Source organism: Nematostella vectensis, chromosome 2 (genome assembly GCF_932526225.1).
Source record: "Nematostella vectensis chromosome 2, jaNemVect1.1, whole genome shotgun sequence".
Taxonomy (NCBI): domain Eukaryota; kingdom Metazoa; phylum Cnidaria; class Anthozoa; order Actiniaria; family Edwardsiidae; genus Nematostella; species Nematostella vectensis.
The window spans coordinates 11,403,579-11,426,254 of NC_064035.1; the positions used below are offsets into that span (position 1 = coordinate 11,403,579).

Below are 22,676 nucleotides of genomic sequence, written 5' to 3' on the forward strand. Positions count from 1 at the left end.
CAATAGAAAATTTGAACTAAAACCAAAGCCCTGTCCAGATATAGGCTAATCCTATATAAGGAGTCCAGCGTCTGAGACAGCCAGCAGGACTATGGCAAAAATTAACCGGCATCAATAGGAAATTTGGACTAAAACCAAAGCCCTGTCCAGATATAGGCTAATCCTATATAAGGAGTCCAGCGTCTGAGACAGCCAGCAGGACTATGGCAAAAATTAAAAAAATAGAAAATTTGAACTAAAACCAAAGCCCTGTCCAGATATAGGCTAATCCTATATAAGGAGTCCAGCGTCTGAGACAGCCAGCAGGACTATGGCAAAAATTAACCGGCATAAATAGGAAATTTGGACTAAAACCAAAGCCCTGTCCAGATATAGGCTAATCCTATATAAGGAGTCCAGCGTCTGAGACAGCCATCAGGACTATGGCAAAAATTAACCGGCATCTATAGAAAATTTGAACTAAAACCAAAGCCCTGTCCAGATATAGGCTAATCCTATATAAGGAGTCCAGCGTCTGAGACAGCCAGCAGGACTATGGCAAAAATTAACCGGCATCAATAGGAAATTTGGACTAAAACCAAAGCCCTGTCCAGATATAGGCTAATCCTATATAAAGAACCCAGCATCTGAGACAGCCAGCAGGACTGTCCTGTTCAGATAGCTTTGAAATAATTTGATGTTCATGTATTTTCATTTTTGTCCTATATTTTCTATTGTGAAAAAAAACTCAATAGCTTTGGTACAAGTGCAACTAAAATGATGATGAGGTCTTGAGTATCTAACTAAACTACTCATTTATAATTACTGATCTACTGCCAATTTTGGTGTCAACTACTTAATGTCTTTCCCCTTGTTGAACTTCTTTGCTTTTCTGCTTGCTTTGCCCCTAGCTTTTCTTTTTATAAGTTGCTTGTTGTTTTCTTCTAAAAGAGAAAATGTTTCTTTAGCTTATGTTTATCCAATCATATTGTTTTTCCCATACAATTACTATTGTCCAAAAGCTTGTAATCGATCAAGTTTGTGTGTTTGCAAATCTGCTGTACTGTATAGTAAACTGAATATCATGTACAGATACAATTGATGTAATTGTTTTCAACTTATAAAGATAGCCTGGGCTCAGACCAATATTTTAGTACAGATAATTGTTTTCCACTATGAATAGTGCAGGCACTTGTAAACTGCAAGAATAATCCTTAAGGCTTAAACAAATTCTTGAAAAATGAGTGCAATGAATAAACTGCTTCCATGTTTCATATGTGGTCTGTCTATCGACTTACCTATTGTGGTGTCATTGCCCCCTATGAAAGTCTGCAACAATTCACTTTTGAAGTGAACCTATTCAATACAAACAAACTGTTAGTACTTAGAAAAGTATAAACTGGTATTCCCCCAGATCCAATTCACCATTTGTTAAAAAATAACTGAGGTTGGTAGACAATTATTTAAAGCCTCATAATTGATTAAATAGGCAAAACAATAATAATAACCAACATCTAGAAACAAAGTACAAGCATATATAGAAAAAAAAATTATTTGTAAAAATGTAGATCATGAGACAAAAGTAAATACGTCCTTATTCTTAAAAATCTTTTTCATTCAATTTTTTTGGTCATATATTCACTTTACCTCATGCTCTTCGCCCGTATCTGATTTAGAATCCATGTCAGGATCATAGCCAGTCTAGAGAGGCAAAAAATAAGCCCAAAAACAATTATTAATAAAATAAGTTAAGTTAGAAATGATGATTCAGTTGGAACCTTGAACCTCTATAAAAAAGAGTCCGAAGAAACAAGTTATTTCCGTTCTTTAGCTGGACCAAAATTACAGTAAAGTGTAACAAAAATGGAAATGGAACAATTAACAATATTGTGTGAAGTTTTTTGCCTGAATTTTTTTACGACCTTAATTTTTCGTTGTTATTTATAGGCTAATGGCACAACATCTGCAAAAAGATTATATCATCAGCATAGTGTGTGAGGTTGAGCTTCAGCATAGGCTTACAAACACATTGAAAATAAAATTCCATCTCATACCCACCTTGTGATCAACAGTTTTCTTGTTGTCTTTATTCCTTCTCTTTTTCTTTTTTTCCTTTTTTTCCTTTATGCTTAGGGCTTTGAGGATGACCCTTCCATCAAAAGTGCTGAGATTGACATCTATTAAAGAATAAATTGTGATGTTAATGGGCCATCAATAAAATAGAAGAAAATTAAATATTTGAATTATTGGATGTGATGTGCACCTTGTTTTCAAAAGCCATTCAGTTATACAGTACATTTTACAGTGCAAATATGTCTTTAAATTTTTGAGTAACATCAAATTGATGTCAAAACAACTTGGGACAGTAAACAGAGTAAACAACATCGTCCCTACATCTCCCCTTACTAAGGGGGCCATTATTTGAGGCTTGGGTGGGAGCAATTTTGCTGCCAATAGTGCACAGCAATAATGCAACTCTGAATGATAATCTTTTAAGTACCAACCTTCTGCACGGGCAACAACTCCTAGGTTGGAACCAATAGCACGCAACACCAACAGTATTGGTTCCCTCCCATGGCCATGATTTCTGGATACTAAAAAAATGTTACAAGAGGGAATGACTAAACCCTTAGTGTGTTTTGGAACATAGTGGCTCTTGTGAATGTTTAAAAGAGGAGGCAAAAGCAAAAGGTGCTAGAGCTTTCCAGAGCTGCATTTTATTTACACTAATTCTTGATAATACAGTATAAGACATTTTCCAGTTAAGTAGGACTTTTACTGTTACATGCGATGCAGATTTACTGCATCCTTCTTTAGGCACAGACAGTAAGGGCTGCTATCTGTCAGTGGTTAATAAAGAAATGTTACAGTATGGGGAAATTTATATGTTAAAACTAAATCAAGTTTGGAAAGGCATGGAGACTCGATTGCCAAACTTTGAGTACATAAAACTCAGAATAATCCATACTCAATCCAGCACCAAAACATGTTGAAAACATAGCTTAGATTTCAATAGGAAGGAAGCCTCGTGGCACAGATTGACAAACCTCACTTAATAACTTTAAGCTTTTTTACTGTTAAGAAAATGCTTTGTCCTTTAACATTTTAACAGCCCCCCCAATAATATTCATTAAGATACAGTTGCATCATTAAAAATACTATACCTGCCCTCTCATCATCTGTGCCTTCGAAACACACACATAGCAGAGGTTTGACCTCCAAGTCTTCGACATCCCTAATAAAACATAGCCAACAGTATTACATTTGAATAAAAACATTTTGAACAACATGGGTCAAGAGGCTGAGAAGCAAACCGAGTAAAGATTTGTAGTAATGCTAAACAACATTGTTGGGGTTTAACTCAATTTTATTGATTGCTGACATTTTATCCATGACTATAGTGTTTACCTGAAGAAACTTGCCAGCATGTAGTTGGCTGGCTCATCTGGTTCAACCCCTGAGCAGATAAGCAATGATCTGCCAGAGTACTTGGCTTGTATACATGCCTAAACAAAGCATCATTCCATTGTTACACAATTTTGGGAAAACTATAATACTGTAGATGTTTTATATACAAGAATATGTGCAAGAAAATGATGATGAAACTAACATAAACAGTAATATGGCAAGTTATTACCCTAAATGTGACGACTCAGGCGAAAACCGACCGTACGGCCATTTCGTTCCGTGAGCTTACCCGCGAATTTTGTTTTAGCAAGTCAAGAGGTTTTTTATTGGATCTCGTGTGGTCAGGATACCGGACCAATCAAAACTTGAAGAATGAGTCCATTTGTAAAATGAGCTTCAAATTATTAATGATAACACAACAAAAAAATATCCACACAGTGTGTTGTCATCTTGAAGTCTGAATTTTATTCAGCTGAAAAGGGGCGGAGCTAAGCTCTTTCAAAGTGCGGGTCTTTGTTTAAGAACATATGGGCAGAAATAATAGACTTTATTGTAAAATTCTAAAGGTTCTTTATATGATGGTAGCTCCTACCCTGGTTCCAGAGCCTTGAACGTCTCTAAATAGAGAAGTTCCATGCTCCGGAAACAGGGTAAGTCACTCCACGAGAAAAGGAAAGAAATTATGAGGCTTTAAAATATAAATATGTTAAACATTTTGCTCTTCCATAACGATGAGATTGCAGATGCATACAGTAGGATATCTCTATAATAGCAAGGTGGCTTTGTATCTATACATACTTCTGTAGTTTATGGATCCTAGTGTTGCAACTCGGTATGCCTTAATTTAAAGTACCCCAAAATATAAGAACCTCTTTTGCCCAAAAGGAGAAAATCTAGGTTCTCACACACAGATTTATTTTACTGTACCTGATGGTAATTTTCGAGTACCACACACAGGTCCCCAAGTGCCTGTGTGTGATACCACATCTGGCCCTTTGTGATGCTTTGGTTCAGAAAACCAAACTCATACTCATCCTCCCTTACTGTTCCAACTAAATAAAAAGAACCATTGCCTATTACAATTCCAACAATATGTATAATGAGAAATTTGTATTGAAGCTATAACATAAATGGTATACTATTTCAAACACACAAGTGGCCTTCATAAAGCAATTAAACTATTGCAATTAAATTTAAAATTAATACAGTATAATGGATCTCTATAGTAAAATGATTGTATAATAATATGGCAGCTCTTTTTCCTTACTTTCCTCTGTTCCTCTGTTTCTCTCATATTAGCTGATTAATTAAACTATGCAAAAACTACTCTCTTTTCAGAGAGTTGCACAAAATAAAACATAAAGCAAACCATGTATTGATTTTTCCCTGGTTTTATTAGCATGCGTTTGATTTGAATTCTTACCAACAACTCCAAAACTTGAGTGCAAATTTATTTCCTTTAAGAATTCTCCTGAAAAAAAAATACAACTAATTGTCAATGGGGGCATTCTCCATATCCACTTGCTAAGAAGAACATAGGAAACAGTTATTTTATAATAATTAGGATCTCCACAGTATAACGCTTATTTTATAACAATAAGAGGACCACCACCCCACCAGTATCTGCACTGAATATCTGCACTTAAATAATTTCTTATGATACAGACATATTATAGGAAAAGTGAGATGACAAAAGAGAAAGATGTGCAATGAAAATACTATTTCATGATTTGTAATACATTTATGATGCAAATTAATAATGGTGATTCCATGGACCTCTGTCATGGGAACCCTGTCTAATGGACTACAAATCAAACAAAAATAATAATTAAAAAGAAAACTTGCATATGGCTAAATCTCTATGTATAATTTGAAATTTTGTTGGGTTTTGTAGATAATAAGACATATTCATTTTTTTTTATATAATAGGAACTACTAGTATTCAATAGATGATTAAGACTCAAATTGTGTTGTCATCATAAATTGTTGTGAATCATATTCACCTTTTGAGGACGCTGTTTTCTTTATGGGAGTGCTGAGGGCTAGAACATAGAAAAAAACTTTTTTATTTATCATAACTCGTGCCGTCGATTGAAATGTAGAAAGTGAAAAAGCCAATAGAAATCAATACTATGACCAAAAGTTGTTAGAATATATATATAAGAAAGTGTCAAAGTAAGAAAAAATAGGGAAAAAATTCATTTTTTTTATTTTCATGTTTAAAATGTGGTTGTCCGATTAAATAATGCAAACTCACGTTGATTATATTCATCGCTGGAGGAGGGTGATGGATCTCTGTCATGGACTACAATCAAACAATTAAAAAGAAAACTTACATATGGCTTAATCTTTATGTATAATTTAGAATTTACTTGGGTTTTGTAGATAATAAGATATATTCATATTTACCTTTAGAGGGATCCGTTGATTTTCCCTTTCCAGGGTTGCTAAGGGCTAGAAGATAAAAAAAATTGTTTTATCATCATTAAAATCTCCATTGTATCTGCACTGTAGTGGATTCCTATAATACAGAGAAATTCTAGGATAAAAGGAATTAACTAAAGAAAGAAATCAATAAATGTGCCCTTGCTAACCATTCAACTCGCTCTTCTCTTTGACTTCCTTGTATTCAAGAACTATGCAAATTAGAAATGGTTATGATTTTGTTTTCTTATTCAACATTTTTGAATGGAAACCAGCATTAGGGGAAAAATATAGGCTATAACAGGTCCTACCAGGTACAAGGTCGTCCCCACTAGAAGGGGATGAAGATGGACTACCTCTGAGGTGGACTATATGCTTCACGATTTCGAAATCGTTCACGATTTTTAAAATCCTTCACGATTTCGAAATCGTTCACGATTTTTAAAATCCTTCACGATTTCGAAATCGTTCACGATTTTTAAAATCCTTCACGATGGCCCAGGACGGTGAACTGATCCGGGTTCTCAGGGCATAAGTATTAGTCAGTATTGGTTGGGCTTGACTTTTTCTTGGATCTTGGATCAACTACACGTCCACCAACTCCGGGTGATAAATCTGATTTGGGAGAAATTTTAGAAACCACTGCAACCAGTCTACAGCCATCGGATGCAATTAGACTCTGTACCTAGGGCTTTTACAATTGTAATAATTCAAATGTATTGTTTTATCCCGTTGATTGTTAGTCAATCGGCACTGTTTGCCAGGTAAAACGACATCCCTGAAGATGCCATTTTTTGTAATAATTTATTTATAATCAAAATACAAATTTGTGTAATTATGATTCTATAATCTAGATGTCATTTTGTGTAATCATCAGTCTTTAACCAAGATATCATTTTGTGTTTTGATCAGTCTATAACCAAGATGTCAGTTCGTGTTTTTATCATTCTATAATCAAAGGAAATGTCTTACACTTGTCCTTATGCAACAGGTAGAAACGTCAGTCGGCTTAAAATTAAAATTGAAATAGCATATACCTATGGACAGTGGGGTCTGCCAGAAAATGACGGTTTACCGAAAATAAGCGAACAACAACTGGCGGAATTTGGGGTTACCCAAGACAAGGTGAGAGATGTTATTTGTTGCTATGAAACAGGGGTTTCTGTCCCATCGTTTCATTCATAGTTTGGTTTGCCATTTCCTTCTAGACAACAAAAAATCCCACCCATCCCCCTGCCGGGTTGTTGCCTCAACGGATTTTCTGTGGTGGTTTGAATGTTCCTAACTAGCTTTATTCTAGAATTGCCTCTATGCTCATGCTGCTCACCTTTCATATACACTATCTTCACAAACCCCCCACAACCAAACTTACGCAAACACCGCAAAAAATGCCAAGATTACTTTGCCATGATAGAAGCTGACTCAATATTGTCATCAAGTCTCGTCTGATGAATAAAGCCAATATCACAATGAAACTCCAACGTATTTTAATACAAAGGCGACCATTACAAATCTACAAATGCTATCCCGTAAATTTCTAAATAAGGGTGGTGAGATGATCATGAATTTCTCTCCAATTATCGATTCCACTTACATCATGCAAACAATATGTCTTCTGTGTACAGATAAACGCCCTCTATGGGGGAGAAAATGGGGTACAGGGCAACCCACCGAAAGTGCTGGACACAAACGTGATGTTAGTATGAATGAAATATTGCGCTAACTTCTTGAAACCCCTATAGTGCCATTTACAGTATAATGGAACCCTGATATAACGATATATCTCGATATAACCATATCCAATGATTATTTGTTAGCAAAATGATCGAGTTCTTGTATGATACTGGAAACTGAAAAGCACGTATGATATTAACATATTCTGTCCTTGTTCTTCTAAAGGTCTTCGCCCGGTAACGAAAACACGCTTGTGGCCTTGATGTTGGAATTCAGCCCTGCTGGGTACGAGGCAGCCAGGGGCTTTATACATCACATTGAGACCAACAAGACACTCAACTCCCTCTACGATATATTAAACGTGATTTCTATCGCATTCGACAATGGTAAGCTGAACTATAATTCCCATATGTTAGGTGGGGTACTCTCTATTAGGTAGTTACTCTGTTAGGTGGATCTCCTTTGTTAGGTAGGTACTCTATGTTAGATGAGTCCTTTATGTATTTTCTCTCCTTCCTCTCCCTGACCTATCCATATTCCATTGCCAATTTTTTCTATAAATGCACTTATTTGTACTACACATTTATTCGGCCATTATATTATCTTTTTTCTGCTTTTCCCGTTATTTTGTCATTGTTCCACCTCACCTCCATATACCTCGCCATATTCCCCTTCCATTGCTTGTGCACTCCCTCAAACCATTTCTCACTCTCCATTTATCTTTACGCGTTCCACCCTCTCCCTCACCCCCTTCCTATGTCCCCTTCGTTCATTTGCCTGGCCTCTTTCCCAAAACCAATGCCTTCCTATTTAACCAATTTTTATTTGTATTTAGTTTCGCCATTCCTTATACTTGATATCTATTATCCTCGGCATACGCAGCAGCCGAAATTTTGTTGTTGTTCGCTTTTGTTGTTTGCAGTTTACTACAAGCCTGTCAGCATCCTTTCAGTTACTGCTTCTGGTAATTCTGCTAACATCTCGTGGACCGCGTTCCACGATACTGCTCACAATGGTTTATACCAAGGATTCAAGATAGAGCTTTACAATGGTTCAGCAGTCGTGCTGGATCATAGATCTGCCGAGTGGTCGACTAATGTGACCGGACTTAGACCTTTAACTAACTACACCGCAAGAGTCGCCCCTTTCACCATGGAGGGAGTTGGCAACTGGAGTGAGACTGTGAGCTTTACCACCCCTGATCTACGTGAGTGTGGCGGAGCCCCATGCAGATAAGGAGATATCTATCTCCTTACTACAATTTACACAGCTCCAACTAGAAAATGATAACCAATTCTAAAGAAACGATTAAATAAAAAATAACATTGGGACTGGAGATCGGTAATGCCTGGTGCACACAAGTGACATAATGACATAACAACATAGGCGCGCGCACTCTTTTAAGGCCGATATAACGACACATGGACATAATGACATAAAAGAAGAAAAAAAACATGTTTTTCTCTTATGTCGTTATAACGGGCTTCTGTCAAAATGTCGAACCATTCACACTTGAACATATGAACATAAGGGTGAACGCGCCTATGTCATTATGTCACTAGTGTGCACCAGGCATAAATGCGGCTTGAAGAAGGTGGCCGCTTTGAAGCGGTATATAATGTTTGATTGATCAACGTTTCGTGACTTGACTGTGATTTCGATTATCGGTTAATGGACTTGCCTCCGTATTTTCGTTTTTGTAAGCTCAAGTTGTGGTACGATGTTGCCGTGATAGTGGTAAAGTTGAATAAGCTGCAGATGGTGTTGATAATTTATGTTACTGTGCCTTCTACCCTACAGCTCCTGAGGTCGCACCAGATGGTCTCACCGCTCACGCACTGTCACCTAGCGCTGTACGCGTTAGCTGGAACAGGCTCGAATCCGTAGCTTTCAATGTGCTTGCATACTGGGTGGTGTACTCAGAGACTGGTAGAGCAGGATCTTTGTTAACAGATATAAAGATAATTGCCGGTGCCTCTTCCAACACCATAGATATCGGCAACCTGAAAGCATCTACATCGTACAGTATCGGAGTACAAGCTGTTTCGACTTTCCCAGGACCGGCTAGTGATCCTGTGAATGTGACAACACTGGATGGAGGTATGTACGCTTGGAATCACCTGATTGCCTGATTAGCCTCTTGCAGGCTACAGGTAGATGGCTTCATTATGTCGGATTTGAGGCAACACGAGCTGAGCGGGTTAGCAAAAATTAAGAGGCACAAGAACCAACTTTACCGCGTTATCCCAATTCATAGATCCGACATGTCAATCACGCGCACACGAATAGCCAATCAGGAAAGAGATAGTGCAATAACAGCCATGTGGTCCCACAAATGTCCCACAAAAAGTCGGCAATCGACACCGAAAAAGATTGGTTTGAGATATTTTTCTGCGAATCTGGACAAGCAAATAAGGACTCTCCGGTCCGCGTAGAAAGTGCTAGCCCTGTTTTCTTTGCCCGGCCGCTTTTAGTGTAGAGTTGGGACTCAATTGTAGAAAAACACGTAAAATGTACCACGAAGAAACGAAAAACAAAAAGCAAAACCATTAAACTTGTGTTTGATATTATACCTAGGCCTAATCTTGACGTTTGCCGATAAAACTTGTAGTTAGAAGTTGGTCGTAAACAGCGAATTCGATCTCTTCTGATTTTCCCCGCACTTAAATCACTGCAAGTTGACAAAAATATGTTTGAAAACACATAAACACTTAGTACCTACCGTAGAGAGCACCGCTTTATCTTATCATTTCCAATTTTTCGTATTTTAAGCTGGATTCGTGCCGTTTTCATTCAACAATCAAACTCGTAGTTATCTATTTCTATGCTTCATTCTCTCAAGATTTTCACCAAGCTTGGACAACAAGACAAGTTTTTATCATGTTAGGTTACTGTGCTTTATTTTCCAAGTCGCAGGAAAACCCCTATAAACGTCTGTATTTAAAATAACTCCAGGCAGTACTCACTGACTTCATCCGACATGTTGTGCGACTTTTGTGGGACATTTGGGTTGCACTTCGCTGGCTTCTATTTGCTGCTTTCTGATTGGATATTCGTGCGCGCGTCGGATCTATGAATTGCTGTATGGTGGCCGATTAGCCGAGAGATCACGTTTTCGTAAAATCACATCATCCACATATTCATAGTTTGACATGTAATTCAAGTTTGCGCGATTAACCAATCTGTAGTGAGGTGTAGTAATGACAGCTTTATTGTCTCACAAAAGTCCCATAAAATGTTTCACAGAGACTGCAATCGCGACGGCAAAAATATGGGATTCAGGTGATTTCCTGCGAGTTCGGAGGCACATGAAGACTTGACGGACAGCTTAGATAATGCTAAACTTGTTTTCTTTGACAAGCCACCTCTGGTTTGAGATAAAACTAAAGTGCTAAACTAAAAGTGCAGGAAAAGCGAAAAATTTGCTATGATTATGATAAAAGGCGAAGTGGAATGCAAATGTTTTACCATTAAACCTGTTATTTTCTAATCCTGTTGTATACATGGTGTATCGTACTACCCTATCTTATTTCAACTATATATAAGAATGATGTTTTCGTTTGTATTTTTAGTGCTTTTTAGGGAAAGCTGCAAATTTATATTATTTTCGCCGATTGTAGTTCGTAGTCTAGAGTCAAACGAAAGTGCCTTTCTCTCTACTTTTCCCGCATTGAAGCCACTGCAAGTTGACGAGAATAACAGTTACCTACCAAAGTGAGCACTGCTTTGTCTGATTGGTTCAAAGTTTCGTTTTTGTATCAGTATTCATGTGTTTTCGTGTCATCTCGATGTTATTCATTCTTTTATCTCGTAGGTAAAGTTTCCTTTTTTCGTTTCTCTATAATAATTTCATCCAGCTTTGGTAACAAGACAGGTCGCCGACTACCAACCAGTCACGTGATGGTGCTTCACTTCCAAAAGTGGCTGGAAAAAGACCACCCCCCCCCCCCCCGAAAAAAAATGTCTATATTTTGCTCTCTCTTGCCGACTCGGTAATGCTTATCTTAGCTGGCTTCTTTTTTCTGCTTTCTGATTTGAAATTGGTGCGCGCGTCGGAACAATGAAATGCCTGATGCAATACAGTTTTGTGGGTCTAATCAATCGAGAGTCAGTCGGTAGGTTACACGTTTCAGACTAACGGAACATTTTACACCATTAACGGAAAACTCATAGTACAGCTCCTTTGACAGAAACCTTTGACATAACCCGAAATGACACAATTCACCAGTATTTGTTATCTTCTCTTTGTAACTCCTTGTAGCCCCAAGCGCTGGACCGCCGACAAGTGCGCACGTAGTTAACGGAACCGCCCTTCGGGTGGAGTGGGGAGAGATCCCTGAGGCTTCTCGTAATGGGAGAATCACAGGTTATGACATCGCATGCAAGGAAAATATCAGCTCGACCATCGTTGTTAGTGAAAGGGTTCATGCTAACAGAACTAGTGTTGTGATCGACGGGCTGGATTACGACACTGTGTATAAAGTGACCGTGAGTGGAAGAACGTCTGGTGGACCTGGGAATGCGACCCTTGTACTGGCGAGGACTCAGTATGGAGGTACGATTCGTGATGCTGGTATTTATTATGATATTGGTGACAATATAAGTGTTGAAGACTATAGTGTTAAAAGTGATGATGATGTTGTTGCTGTTGAAATGTGCAGATGATGGTTTTAAGGATGTTGTGATAATAATAATGTTGTGGCGATAATGTTCAAGAAGTCATGGTGGTGATGGCATAAATAACGAACGAGAGAGAGAGAGAGAGAGAGAGAGAGCGATAGTGTTGGCGCGAAAAGAAATTCATAATTGTAACGTTCCTTATCTGACTGCCCTTAGTTCCTTCCATTGCCCCGCGGAACGTGACGGTAGTGGATACCAACAGCACTGCCATCCGCCTAAGCTGGGACTCTCTGACGCGAAAAGAGGCACGCGGCCCCCCTGTTGGGTATTACATCGCTTTGCTGTCGTTGAATAACTCACATGTTGAGGAGTTCACCGTAATGCTCTCGTCAGCATGTGGGTCGACGGTGGTGGTCCAGGACTTGCGACCTGTTACCATGTACCTGATCCAAGTAGCCGGGTTCACAATTCAAGGAGCTGGACCTCTTGCCAATCTTAACGTGACCACAGCAGAAGCCGGTATGTGGCTTCGCGTGGGTAAACCGCGTAAAGTCTGCAATCTAGCCCAGACGGACGGACGAACAAACAACAGACAGACAAACGGATCCTTAAACTTTCAGGGCCAATCTATCTTACAAATTTCATGCAAGTGTTCCACTAAAGGATAAAAGGCTACAAGAGCCAACAAGTATCACCGGCTTCATAATCAAACTGTTTTCTATGACTTTTCCTTCCTTAGTTTAAACACAAGTATCATGATTGAATTATTATATGATAATACTTTAATACTTCTCCCTATGCCTTATTGTGTATTACATAGAGAAAGTCTGAACACTCTGAGCCAGCATCTGAACTTCTTGTCGTGAGCGTGATCACTCGTGTTTCCTTTTTCCATGCTGTCTCCCTTTAGAGCCCACTCTCAGCCCCAACATCACCCTGATCTCCGCAAGCCCTTATGGAATCACAATCGGATGGACGCCATTGCCCGTTCATGTTCTTCAAGGCTATGTGCGCGCTTATATCGTGGAGTACTCTGGTACCGGCGCTAATGTTAGTAATGGCTCCGCCCACGCCTCTGCATCAGCGACCAGGATAACACTGCTTGGTCTTCGCTTTAAGTCCTTGTACAGTATTCGGATGAAGGTGTTGACTATCATTGAGGCTCCATTCTCTAATACTTTGATGGCGAACACCACTGAAGCAGGTACGTCATGCTTGATGACCCAAATAGTAATTTAGTAGGAAATAGATGGACGGAAGTGTAACTACTACCTGTAAATCAAAGGCGTCCATTGTTTCCTGAATCGGAGTTATTCTTAGTAGAACTAAAACTTTAATGTAAAAACAATGTATCATATTGGTAAAAATGAAAGACACTAAAATAAAGCGAATCAGCGACCTAAACCAAACACGCTTCGATGACGACCTCTTCCTTATTAACGTTTGTTTTTAAGCTCCTCCGGTTTGCCCGCCAAATGTCGGCACCGAATACATAACTGAAACAAAAGTGAACATCACTTGGCAAAGTATTCCCCAAGAAGAAGCTGGAGGGGTAATACTTGGCCACATGTTAACTTACGTCATCGCGAACTCTTCGGATAGCCACCGGACTATCCAAGTGAATGGCTCTCAAATGTTTTACCTACTCGACGGTCTACGCAAGTATACTAGCTACTTGGTTACCCTCGCGGCATTCACCAGCACCGGCAAAGGGAAGAACTGTTCGCTGATTGTCAAAACTGCTGAAGGAAGTGAGTATTGGATTAGTTACTGGTGTCCCCACCCTACCGTCCTCCGGCCTGTTTTTTTTTTCTTCATATGATCTATGTCCACACTCTTCCACTCCTCCTCATAACTACATAGGTAGGATGACTAGAAGGGTGTAGATGACCGATCGACTGATTGATTGTGTTCATTACCTCATCAGAGCCCGCAGCAGATGTCAACGTTACAATTTCGTCCGTCAACACCTCTGCCATCGTCATCGCTCTTGGGGAGGTGGAAGGCAATGTTAACGGCGCCCTGCGTGGTTATGTACTCACGCTCTATGACACTCTTCGGAATGTGAACATCACAGTTTACACCTGTGCTGGAAGCGGGGACCTGTCTTTGAACGACCTGTTCCCATACACACCTTATAAAGTGTTGGTGGGAGTGTTCAATAACGACAACTTAGGGAATTCATCAGAAGCTGCTTCGTTCCGTACCTTAGAAGCTGGTAAGTTATGCCATGGAGCAATCTTATAACTTCAGCCGCTATGATACGCGCTGAATGGTCGAGACGCATTGACGCTCGATGCAATTCTTGTTGCCCTATTTTTTTGCCACTCATCTTACGTTATTTGGGTATGGTTTTTTTTTGGCTTTATTTTGGCCTCATGTCGGAACAGGTGATCGAACCCGAAGCCCAGTGGTGAAAGGCACTGCGCAATCTTATTGAGTGCCATGACGTATAAATAGGTGAAGTGCTATTTTGTTTATGATAACTGTTAAAATAAAGCAGGTGGGTGCCCCGCTAACCCAAACTGATTCTTGTCTTACTTCCACAAAATTGAGTTATTACTAGGATTCTATTGTAAGCACGGATCCAGGAAACATTCTAACCTTTTTACGAAAAAAAGCGCTGGACACATTAAAATTAACAGAATGTAATTTAGTTAACGTACTAACGCTTAGTATCTTGACCTGTTTGCGTAAAAAGCTGTAAATAGGCTTTGATCCGCGCCAGTATTGAATGTGGAGGAGAGTCAGATGCCATAGAATCTTAGGCAAAATCTAAAAAAACTAAAACATGGCTGTGCATGTTTTTTTATTCATATGATCTTTGTCCACACTTTTTTCATCCCCCTCATAACTACATAGGTAGGATGACTAGAAGGGTTTTTTGACCTGTTTGCGTAAACAGCTGTAAATAGGCTTTGATCGGCGGCGGTATTGAAAGTGGAGGAGAGTCAGATGCCATAGAGTCTTAGGCAAAATCGTTAAGTACAAAGTTCATACTTGAATAAACAAAAAGAAACCTCTGTTCGATCAACCCTTTGCAAGGTTCCGATAAATGTCCCATTGTATTCATTTACTGGTTTTGATACACGGTTTTTATCTTTTTTTTTTGTGTAGCACCAAGTAAACCACCTAGGAATGTGACAGCTAAAAACAGTAGCTCAACCACTTTAACACTGACATGGAGTCCCCCAGACGAGTTCTACCTCAACGGCATTCTTCAGGGTTACCGCGTATTTTGGCAGAAAACATTTGAATCCAATCCTGTGGTGCACAACATGACTGTCCCCACATCTCAAGCTGAAGATCAGGTGTCAACCCGCAGGTAAAGCTTGTGTGTTGCAATGCATTAGTGGCTTATGGTGTAGTTATTTATGCATCACTGTGCAGGTGGTCCCTAGGTACAGCTTGTGTGGTGCAGTGTGTTAGTACATGGCTAACTGTGCAGGGGGTTCCTAGGTACAGCTTGTGTGTTGCAGTGTGTTAGTACATGGCTAACTGTGCAGGTGGTCCCTAGGTATAGCTTGTGTGTTGCAGTGTGTTAGTGCATGGCTAACTGTGCAGGTGGTCCCTAGGTATAGCTTGTGTGTTGCAGTGTGTTAGTGCATGGCTAACTGTGCAGGTGGTCCCTAGGTACAGCTTGTGTGGTGCAGTGTGTTAGTGCATGGCTCACTGTGCAGGGGGTCCCTAGGTACAGCTTGTGTGGTGCAGTGTGTTGGTGCATGGCTCACTGTGCAGGTGGCCCCTAGGTACAGCTTGTGTGGTGCAGTGTGTTGGTGCATGGCTCACTGTGCAGGTGGTCCCTAGGTACAGCTTGTGTGGTGCAGTGTGTTGGTGCATGACTCACTGTGCAGGGGGTCCCTAGGTACAGCTTGTGTGTTGCAGTGTGTTAGTGCATGGCTAACTGTGCAGGTGGTCCCTAGGTACAGCTTGTGTGGTGCAGTGTGTTAGAGTATGGCTGACTGTGCAGGTCTTCCCTTGGTACAGCTTGTGTGGTTAAGTGTGTTAGTGCATGGCTAACTGTGCAGGTGGTCCCTAGGTACAGCTTGTGTGTTGCAGTGTGTTAGTACATGGCTAACTGTGCAGGTGGTCCCTAGGTATAGCTTGTGTGTTGCAGTGTGTTAGTGCATGGCTAACTGTGCAGGTGGTCCCTAGGTACAGCTTGTGTGGTGCAGTGTGTTAGTGCATGGCTCACTGTGCAGGGGGTCCCTAGGTACAGCTTGTGTGGTGCAGTGTGTTAGTACATGGCTCACTGTGCAGGGGGTCCCTAGGTACAGCTTGTGTGTTGCAGTGTGTTAGTGCATGGCTAACTGTGCAGGTGGTCCCTAGGTACAGCTTGTGTGGTGCAGTGTGTTAGAGTATGGCTGACTGTGCAGGTCTTCCCTTGGTACAGCTTGTGTGGTTAAGTGTGTTAGTGCATGGCTAACTGTGCAGGTGGTCCCTAGGTACAGCTTGTGTGTTGCAGTGTGTTAGTACATGGCTAACTGTGCAGGTGGTCCCTAGGTATAGCTTGTGTGTTGCAGTGTGTTAGTGCATGGCTAACTGTGCAGGTGGTCCCTAGGTACAGCTTGTGTGGTGCAGTGTGTTAGTGCATGGCTCACTGTGCAGGGGGTCCCTAGGTACAGCTTGTGTGTTGCAGTGTGTTAGTGCATGGCTAACTGTGCAGGTGGTCCCTAGGTACAGCTTGTGTGGTGCAGTGTGTTAGAGTATGGCTGACTGTGCAGGTCTTCCCTTGGTACAGCTTGTGTGGTTAAGTGTGTTAGTGCATGGCTAACTGTGCAGGTGGTCCCTAGGTACAGCTTGTGTGTTGCAGTGTGTTAGTACATGGCTAACTGTGCAGGTGGTCCCTAGGTACAGCTTGTGTGGTGCAGTGTGTTGGTACATGGCTCACTGTGCAGGGGGTCCCTAGGTACAGCTTGTGTGTTGCAGTGTGTTAGTACATGGCTAACTGTGCAGGTGGTCCCTAGGTACAGCTTGTGTGGTGCAGTGTGTTGGTACATGGCTCACTGTGCAGGGGGTCCCTAGGTACAGCTTGTGTGTTGCAGTGTGTTAGTACATGGCTAACTGTGCAGGTGGTCCCTAGGTACAGCTTGTGTGGTGCAGTGTGTTGGTACATGGCTCACTGTGCAGGTGGTCCCTAGGTACAGCTTGTGTGGTGCAGTGTGTTAGTACATGGCTCACTGTGCAGGGGGTCCCTAGGTACAGCTTGTGTGGTGCAGTGTGTTAGTGCATGGCTCACTGTGCAGGGGGTCCCTAGGTACAGCTTGTGTGGTGAAGTGTGTTAGTACATGGTTCATTGTGCAGGTGGTCTCTAGGTACAGCTTGTGTGGTGCAGTGTGTTAGTACATGGCTAACTGTGCAGGTGGTCCCTAGGTACAGCTTGTGTGGTGCAGTGTGTTGGTACATGGCTCACTGTGCAGGGGGTCCCTAGGTACAGCTTGTGTGGTGCAGTGTGTTAGTGCATGGCTCACTGTGCAGGGGGTCCCTAGGTACAGCTTGTGTGTTGCAGTGTGTTAGTGCATGGCTAACTGTGCAGGTGGTCCCTAGGTACAGCTTGTGTGTTGCAGTGTGTTAGTGCATGGCTAACTGTGCAGGTGGTCCCTAGGTACAGCTTGTGTGGTGAAGTGTGTTAGTACATGGTTCATTGTGCAGGTGGTCCCTAGGTACAGCTTGTGTGGTGCAGTGTGTTAGTACATGGCTAACTGTGCAGGTGGTCCCTAGGTACAGCTTGTGTGGTGCAGTGTGTTGGTACATGGCTCACTGTGCAGGTGGTCCCTAGGTACAGCTTGTGTGGTGCAGTGTGTTGGTACATGGCTAACTGTGCAGGTGGTCCCTAGGTACAGCTTGTGTGGTGCAGTGTGTTGGTACATGGCTCACTGTGCAGGTGGTCCCTAGGTACAGCTTGTGTGGTGCAGTGTGTTAGTACATGGTTCATTGTGCAGGTGGTCCCTAGGTACAGCTTGTGTGGTGCAGTGTGTTAGTGTATGTCCCACTGTGCTGGTGGTCCCTTGGTACAGCTTGTGTGGTGCAGTGTGTTAGTACATGGCTCACTGTGCAGGTGGTCCCTAGGTACAGCTTGTGTGGTGAAGTGTGTTAGTACATGGTTCATTGTGCAGGTGGTCCCTAGGTATAGCTTGTGTGGTGCAGTGTGTTAGTGTATGTCTCACTGTGCTGGTGGTCCCTAGGTACAGCTTGTGTGGTGCAGTGTGTGTGTGTGTGTGTGTGTGTGTGTGTAAGGGCGTGTACTTGTCACGCCCTTAAGAAAACGTGAAAGGTATAATATTGCGTTTCGACGTGTTCCGGTCTTTTATTTGACAGGAGACGGCGTGCGGTGACGCCTTGCTGTGGCCAAATGACGCTAGTACTTGATGGCTTACAGCCTTACACCATGTACACAATCAGAATCCTCGCCTTCACCGTGGCTGACGGTGAATTCGTAGCAATAAACGCGACGACAAATGAAGACGGTGAGATTGCCTAACGGTCTGTCGTTCGCATTATCGTCTGCATCGTAGTCATCTTTCACAATAAAACAACAATGCTTGTTCATATCACAATCATCATCACTTTATAATATCATTATCGCGCGGGCACTTGGATAGTCCAAGTCTTTAAACTATCTGTATTTGAACATTTGGATTTCAATCAGAATCTTATACCTTTCACGTTTTCTTAAGGGTGTGACACGTCGAAACGCAATAATTGTGTGTGCATCTAGAACTTTTCATATCAATAGTTTTTTATGAAAATTCAAACGTTTAAATCTGACTAAAATTTTCAAATCTGACTAAAATTTTCAAATACAAATAATTTAAAGACTGGGACTATCCTAGCGCCCGTGATCGCCGTCACTTAATTGCATCTCACATGATGTCGCCATCATCACTACGTATTTTATATCGCTGTTTTGCGTTACTACTGCTGTCTTATTTTGGTCGCACAAACAGAATATTTATATTTTGAGAAATATAAGAAGCATGTCTCATGTACATCGTTTATCATATCTTTAGATCATCGATGTCAATATCTGAATTTCCAAAACCGTTCAAAAACGAACAAACATTATTTAAAAATAAATCTTATGAATCTTCTCGTTATATGCATTACTTCCTCTAGTTCCCAGTAGTCCTCCACTCAACGTGACCTTGACAGCCAACGATACGTCCATCAATGTCACCTGGCAACCTATCCCTGAGCAAAACACCAATGGTGATCTACTAGGGTACCACGTGTTCTACCAGGAGTCGCACACCGGTAACTCGACTCCCCGCCTGGTGACTGTGGACCGCAGCTCTTTGGCCGTGCAGCTGCTGAATCTGACGCCCTACACGGGATACCTCGTGTCTGTTGCTGGCTTCACGGCTCCCGGCACAGGAGAAGTGTCTACAATGATGAGCATTAATACCAGCGAGATCAGTAAGCCCCGTATATCCTATGGCATTTGGAAAATGGGAGGAGGCTACAGCTGATATACCTGACCAGAATATAAAGTAAATTTCACTTGTTTCCGCCAAAAACATCAAGAGGTTTGCAATCCTGGTTTATATCTTCTCTTAGCGATGTGATAAGGGTGCATTTTTTTGTGGAAATGATGTTTACTTACTCCCCTTATGTAAAACAAAAAGTTAGATAAACCAGGGATTAACGGTTGAATTCAGTGCCATCTGGTAAATTTCTTCTGTAGTAAATGGAGTAAATGGCCATGCTGTTGCGGCTACCCCGCCTATTGTGGCGAAGCTAATAAAATAAAATAAAAATAAAATAACTCCTTGCTTTTTCTCAAGGACCAGGAGCAGCGCCCACGAGTATTGGTGGCAGCGGTATTAGCACCAGTTCCGTCAGCGTTACCTGGCAACCGGTTCCCTTGAACAAGCAGTTCGGACGAATTCTCGGCTACAAGATCCTATTATGGAATGTGACCTTTCAGATGAATGTCTCGTTGGTTGGCGAGGACGTGCTTTCTCATGTGGTCAGCGGCCTCTACACACTCACAAGCTATAATGTATCGCTGCTCGCGTACAATAGAATGGGTGAAGGGCCCTGGAGTGAGAGCATAGTCTTGACCACACTAAATAAGTGTAAGCCTTCGACTGTTTTCATTCTTTACAATCCTTTCGTGGTTCTATAATATAAACTACTTCTGGCGTTTTTGTAAGAAAAAAATAAAAGTTTAAACCGCAAGTTCTCTCGTTTTACTTCTGGTTTGGTGAGAAATTGGCGATGTGACTTGGAATATAGGGTATTATATTTGATTTGCTTTTATTGCACCACGTCTTGAAAGGTTTGATAATCGGCCGGAGACATAAAATAACAGTTTTTTCACTTTTCTCCAGTTCTGTCGGGCCCTAATGTGACAGGCTTCAGTCTGGATGGAAACAGTATGACACTGGACATTGTTTCTTCTGAAGGTTTAGTACTAGGATACACGGTATGATATAGTATCAACAACACCTTGCCTCCCATCATTCACCAGCCCACACTTCACTCTCACTACTACTTGCATTATTGCCATTCATCATCCCCATTATCTTAATTATTATCGCTTACATACCATCATCATGATCATCAACACTACTTGCATTGGAATTAGTCATCATAAAAATCATATCCTCACTATCACAATAACTAGCCAACATCTTTGACGTTACACATAGCGTTTTATTATGAATAATAAGAGAACCAATACCACCATCCATACCATCCTCACCACCTCTCGTTTAACCAGGCCTTTCAATTCGACGTCTACTTATTGCGGACGGCGTCAATTTTATCATTAGGGACCTTAAGCAAGGACGACGACGACGGCTAGGACTACGATATAAAAAAACGCTTTCTCGCTTTGTGATAAATTCCGCTTTGATTACAATGGAATAAGCAAAACATTTTGGTCATAGACAGATAAAAGTAAACTAAGGACTTAGTTCCACGATAGAGAACGTAATAAGAATAGTGCAAAATCAATTGACCGTCCCAGTTGGGGGTTTTCACGTCGTAGTTCGGTGTTAAAAGGGTGACATTTATCAAACAGTACGCATTTTCACTTGCTGCTATTGAATTCTGAATTTCATTTCATTGTTTTCTGCAGTTGTTGCCCACATGGCCCGTCGCCGTTTTTAGACCCTTATTAGCTCTATATCTATATGAGGATGTCGTGTAATAACGGCATTAGTTCTACGTAACTGCGGTTCGTAATAGTACTGATCTCACGGTCTCTCTCATCTCGTGTCCCCAGGTGGCGTACTACCCAGTGGGATCACCTTACTCTCTACGCGAGCGTTTTTTCGGCCCAAACGCGACTTCGTTCAAGCTGCCCGCACTCGATCCTAAGACAGACTATACAGTACTATTGACGGTGGCCTTTCTTGGGGGGTTAACGGCTACCACTAATCTCACCCTTAACTCTGGAATCGAAGGTATGGTGTCGCAGATATAGGGTATGGGAGATGGTAAAACTGGAAAGAGTACAGATAAGCTGTAAATAAAACTGGGTGGTCTTCAAATACCTGGTGGAAACAGTACAAAATTCTACGCAAAGTTGAACTGTTGCGCCTGTGAAAACAGAGTGGTTTCTAGCATATTAGCCCTTCGGAACAAGATACTGAATGTTTCCCATTTTTTTCACAGAGGCGTTAATCACACCAGTTCAACCTTGTGTTGATTTTTACATCCTAATATAGTATTGGACGTTTTCCAATGTTATACATGCACGCCCTTTCCAACCTTAACAAATACTGGCTAAGCGCCTGGCGCAAGATTACTTATATCATAAGTAACATGTTCACTGTGAGAAGGGACTGTTTCTTATTGTGCTTCATCTTAGGAGCCATGGAAGCGGTGCCAGGTTCTGTAAAATCTGTAAGTCGTCAATCCGTTGATAGTATCCCCATCAGTTGGGCTCCGGTTCCCTCGACTCCCCAGGGACCGATCCTCGGATATAATGTGCGATATCAACTGATATCCCTCGGTGAAGAACCGGTCAAGGACCAGCCGATTCACGAGATCAACGTCACTGGCACCTTTCTGAACCTCACAAACCTCGAGGCATTTGGGAGTTATCGAATAAGTGTGGCTGCTATGAACAAGAAAGGGATTGGTCCAGAGATATACTTCAATGCTGGTCAGTAGGAAACGATAAAGCGCCTTTATCTTCCTTCATATACTGAATATTTCATCCTTTATAATCTGTGCCTTCATACAATCACTTTCCCTACAACATCCTTTCTTGTTTTCTTCCTTGTTTCCGTCTTTCCTTTTCTCTTCTTTCATGATTATCTTCCTCTCCAACTCCCCTCTTTTCTTCCTTATATTATTTCAATTCTATCAAATTAAAAAGAACTAATTATGTTGAATGTATTTATTTATACTATTCATTTTTTACTCACAACTTTTGATAAGGATAATTTTTACAGCCTAGTTTCTCATTCCTTATTCCATCTGCTATGAGTAAAAGAAAATTATGAATTGAACAACGATATGGAAGAAAAGCATATTTTATGGTTTACCTAAGTCATGAGCGCTAACCTCAATTCTTTAGATCAACAATACTCTCTCGGGTTAAGACCATCACTTCC

General features: G+C 41.1%; 2 protein-coding genes across 2 annotated transcripts in view; both read left to right on the forward strand.

The window, feature by feature from the left end:
- LOC116604334 overlaps positions 1–20,233 on the forward strand; it is a 38,415-nt gene extending 18,182 nt beyond the window's left edge. The window contains exons 16-29 of the mRNA XM_048721111.1: positions 6,803–6,936; positions 7,437–7,507; positions 7,711–7,871; positions 8,408–8,692; positions 9,286–9,585; positions 11,747–12,040; positions 12,322–12,624; positions 13,016–13,309; positions 13,560–13,856; positions 14,033–14,323; positions 15,223–15,430; positions 18,424–18,572; positions 19,222–19,521; positions 19,890–20,233. Coding sequence (XP_048577068.1) covers positions 6,803–6,936; positions 7,437–7,507; positions 7,711–7,871; positions 8,408–8,692; positions 9,286–9,585; positions 11,747–12,040; positions 12,322–12,624; positions 13,016–13,309; positions 13,560–13,856; positions 14,033–14,323; positions 15,223–15,430; positions 18,424–18,572; positions 19,222–19,521; positions 19,890–20,233 — 3,431 coding nt within the window. The remainder of the gene's footprint in view (positions 1–6,802; positions 6,937–7,436; positions 7,508–7,710; positions 7,872–8,407; positions 8,693–9,285; positions 9,586–11,746; positions 12,041–12,321; positions 12,625–13,015; positions 13,310–13,559; positions 13,857–14,032; positions 14,324–15,222; positions 15,431–18,423; positions 18,573–19,221; positions 19,522–19,889) is intronic.
- A 210-nt stretch (positions 20,234–20,443) lies between these two features.
- Positions 20,444–22,676, forward strand: part of LOC125561016 — a 31,014-nt gene continuing 28,781 nt past the window's right edge. Inside the window, exons 1-3 of the mRNA XM_048723771.1 lie at positions 20,444–20,533; positions 21,338–21,518; positions 21,926–22,222. Coding sequence (XP_048579728.1) covers positions 20,486–20,533; positions 21,338–21,518; positions 21,926–22,222 — 526 coding nt within the window. The 5' untranslated portion in view covers positions 20,444–20,485. The remainder of the gene's footprint in view (positions 20,534–21,337; positions 21,519–21,925; positions 22,223–22,676) is intronic.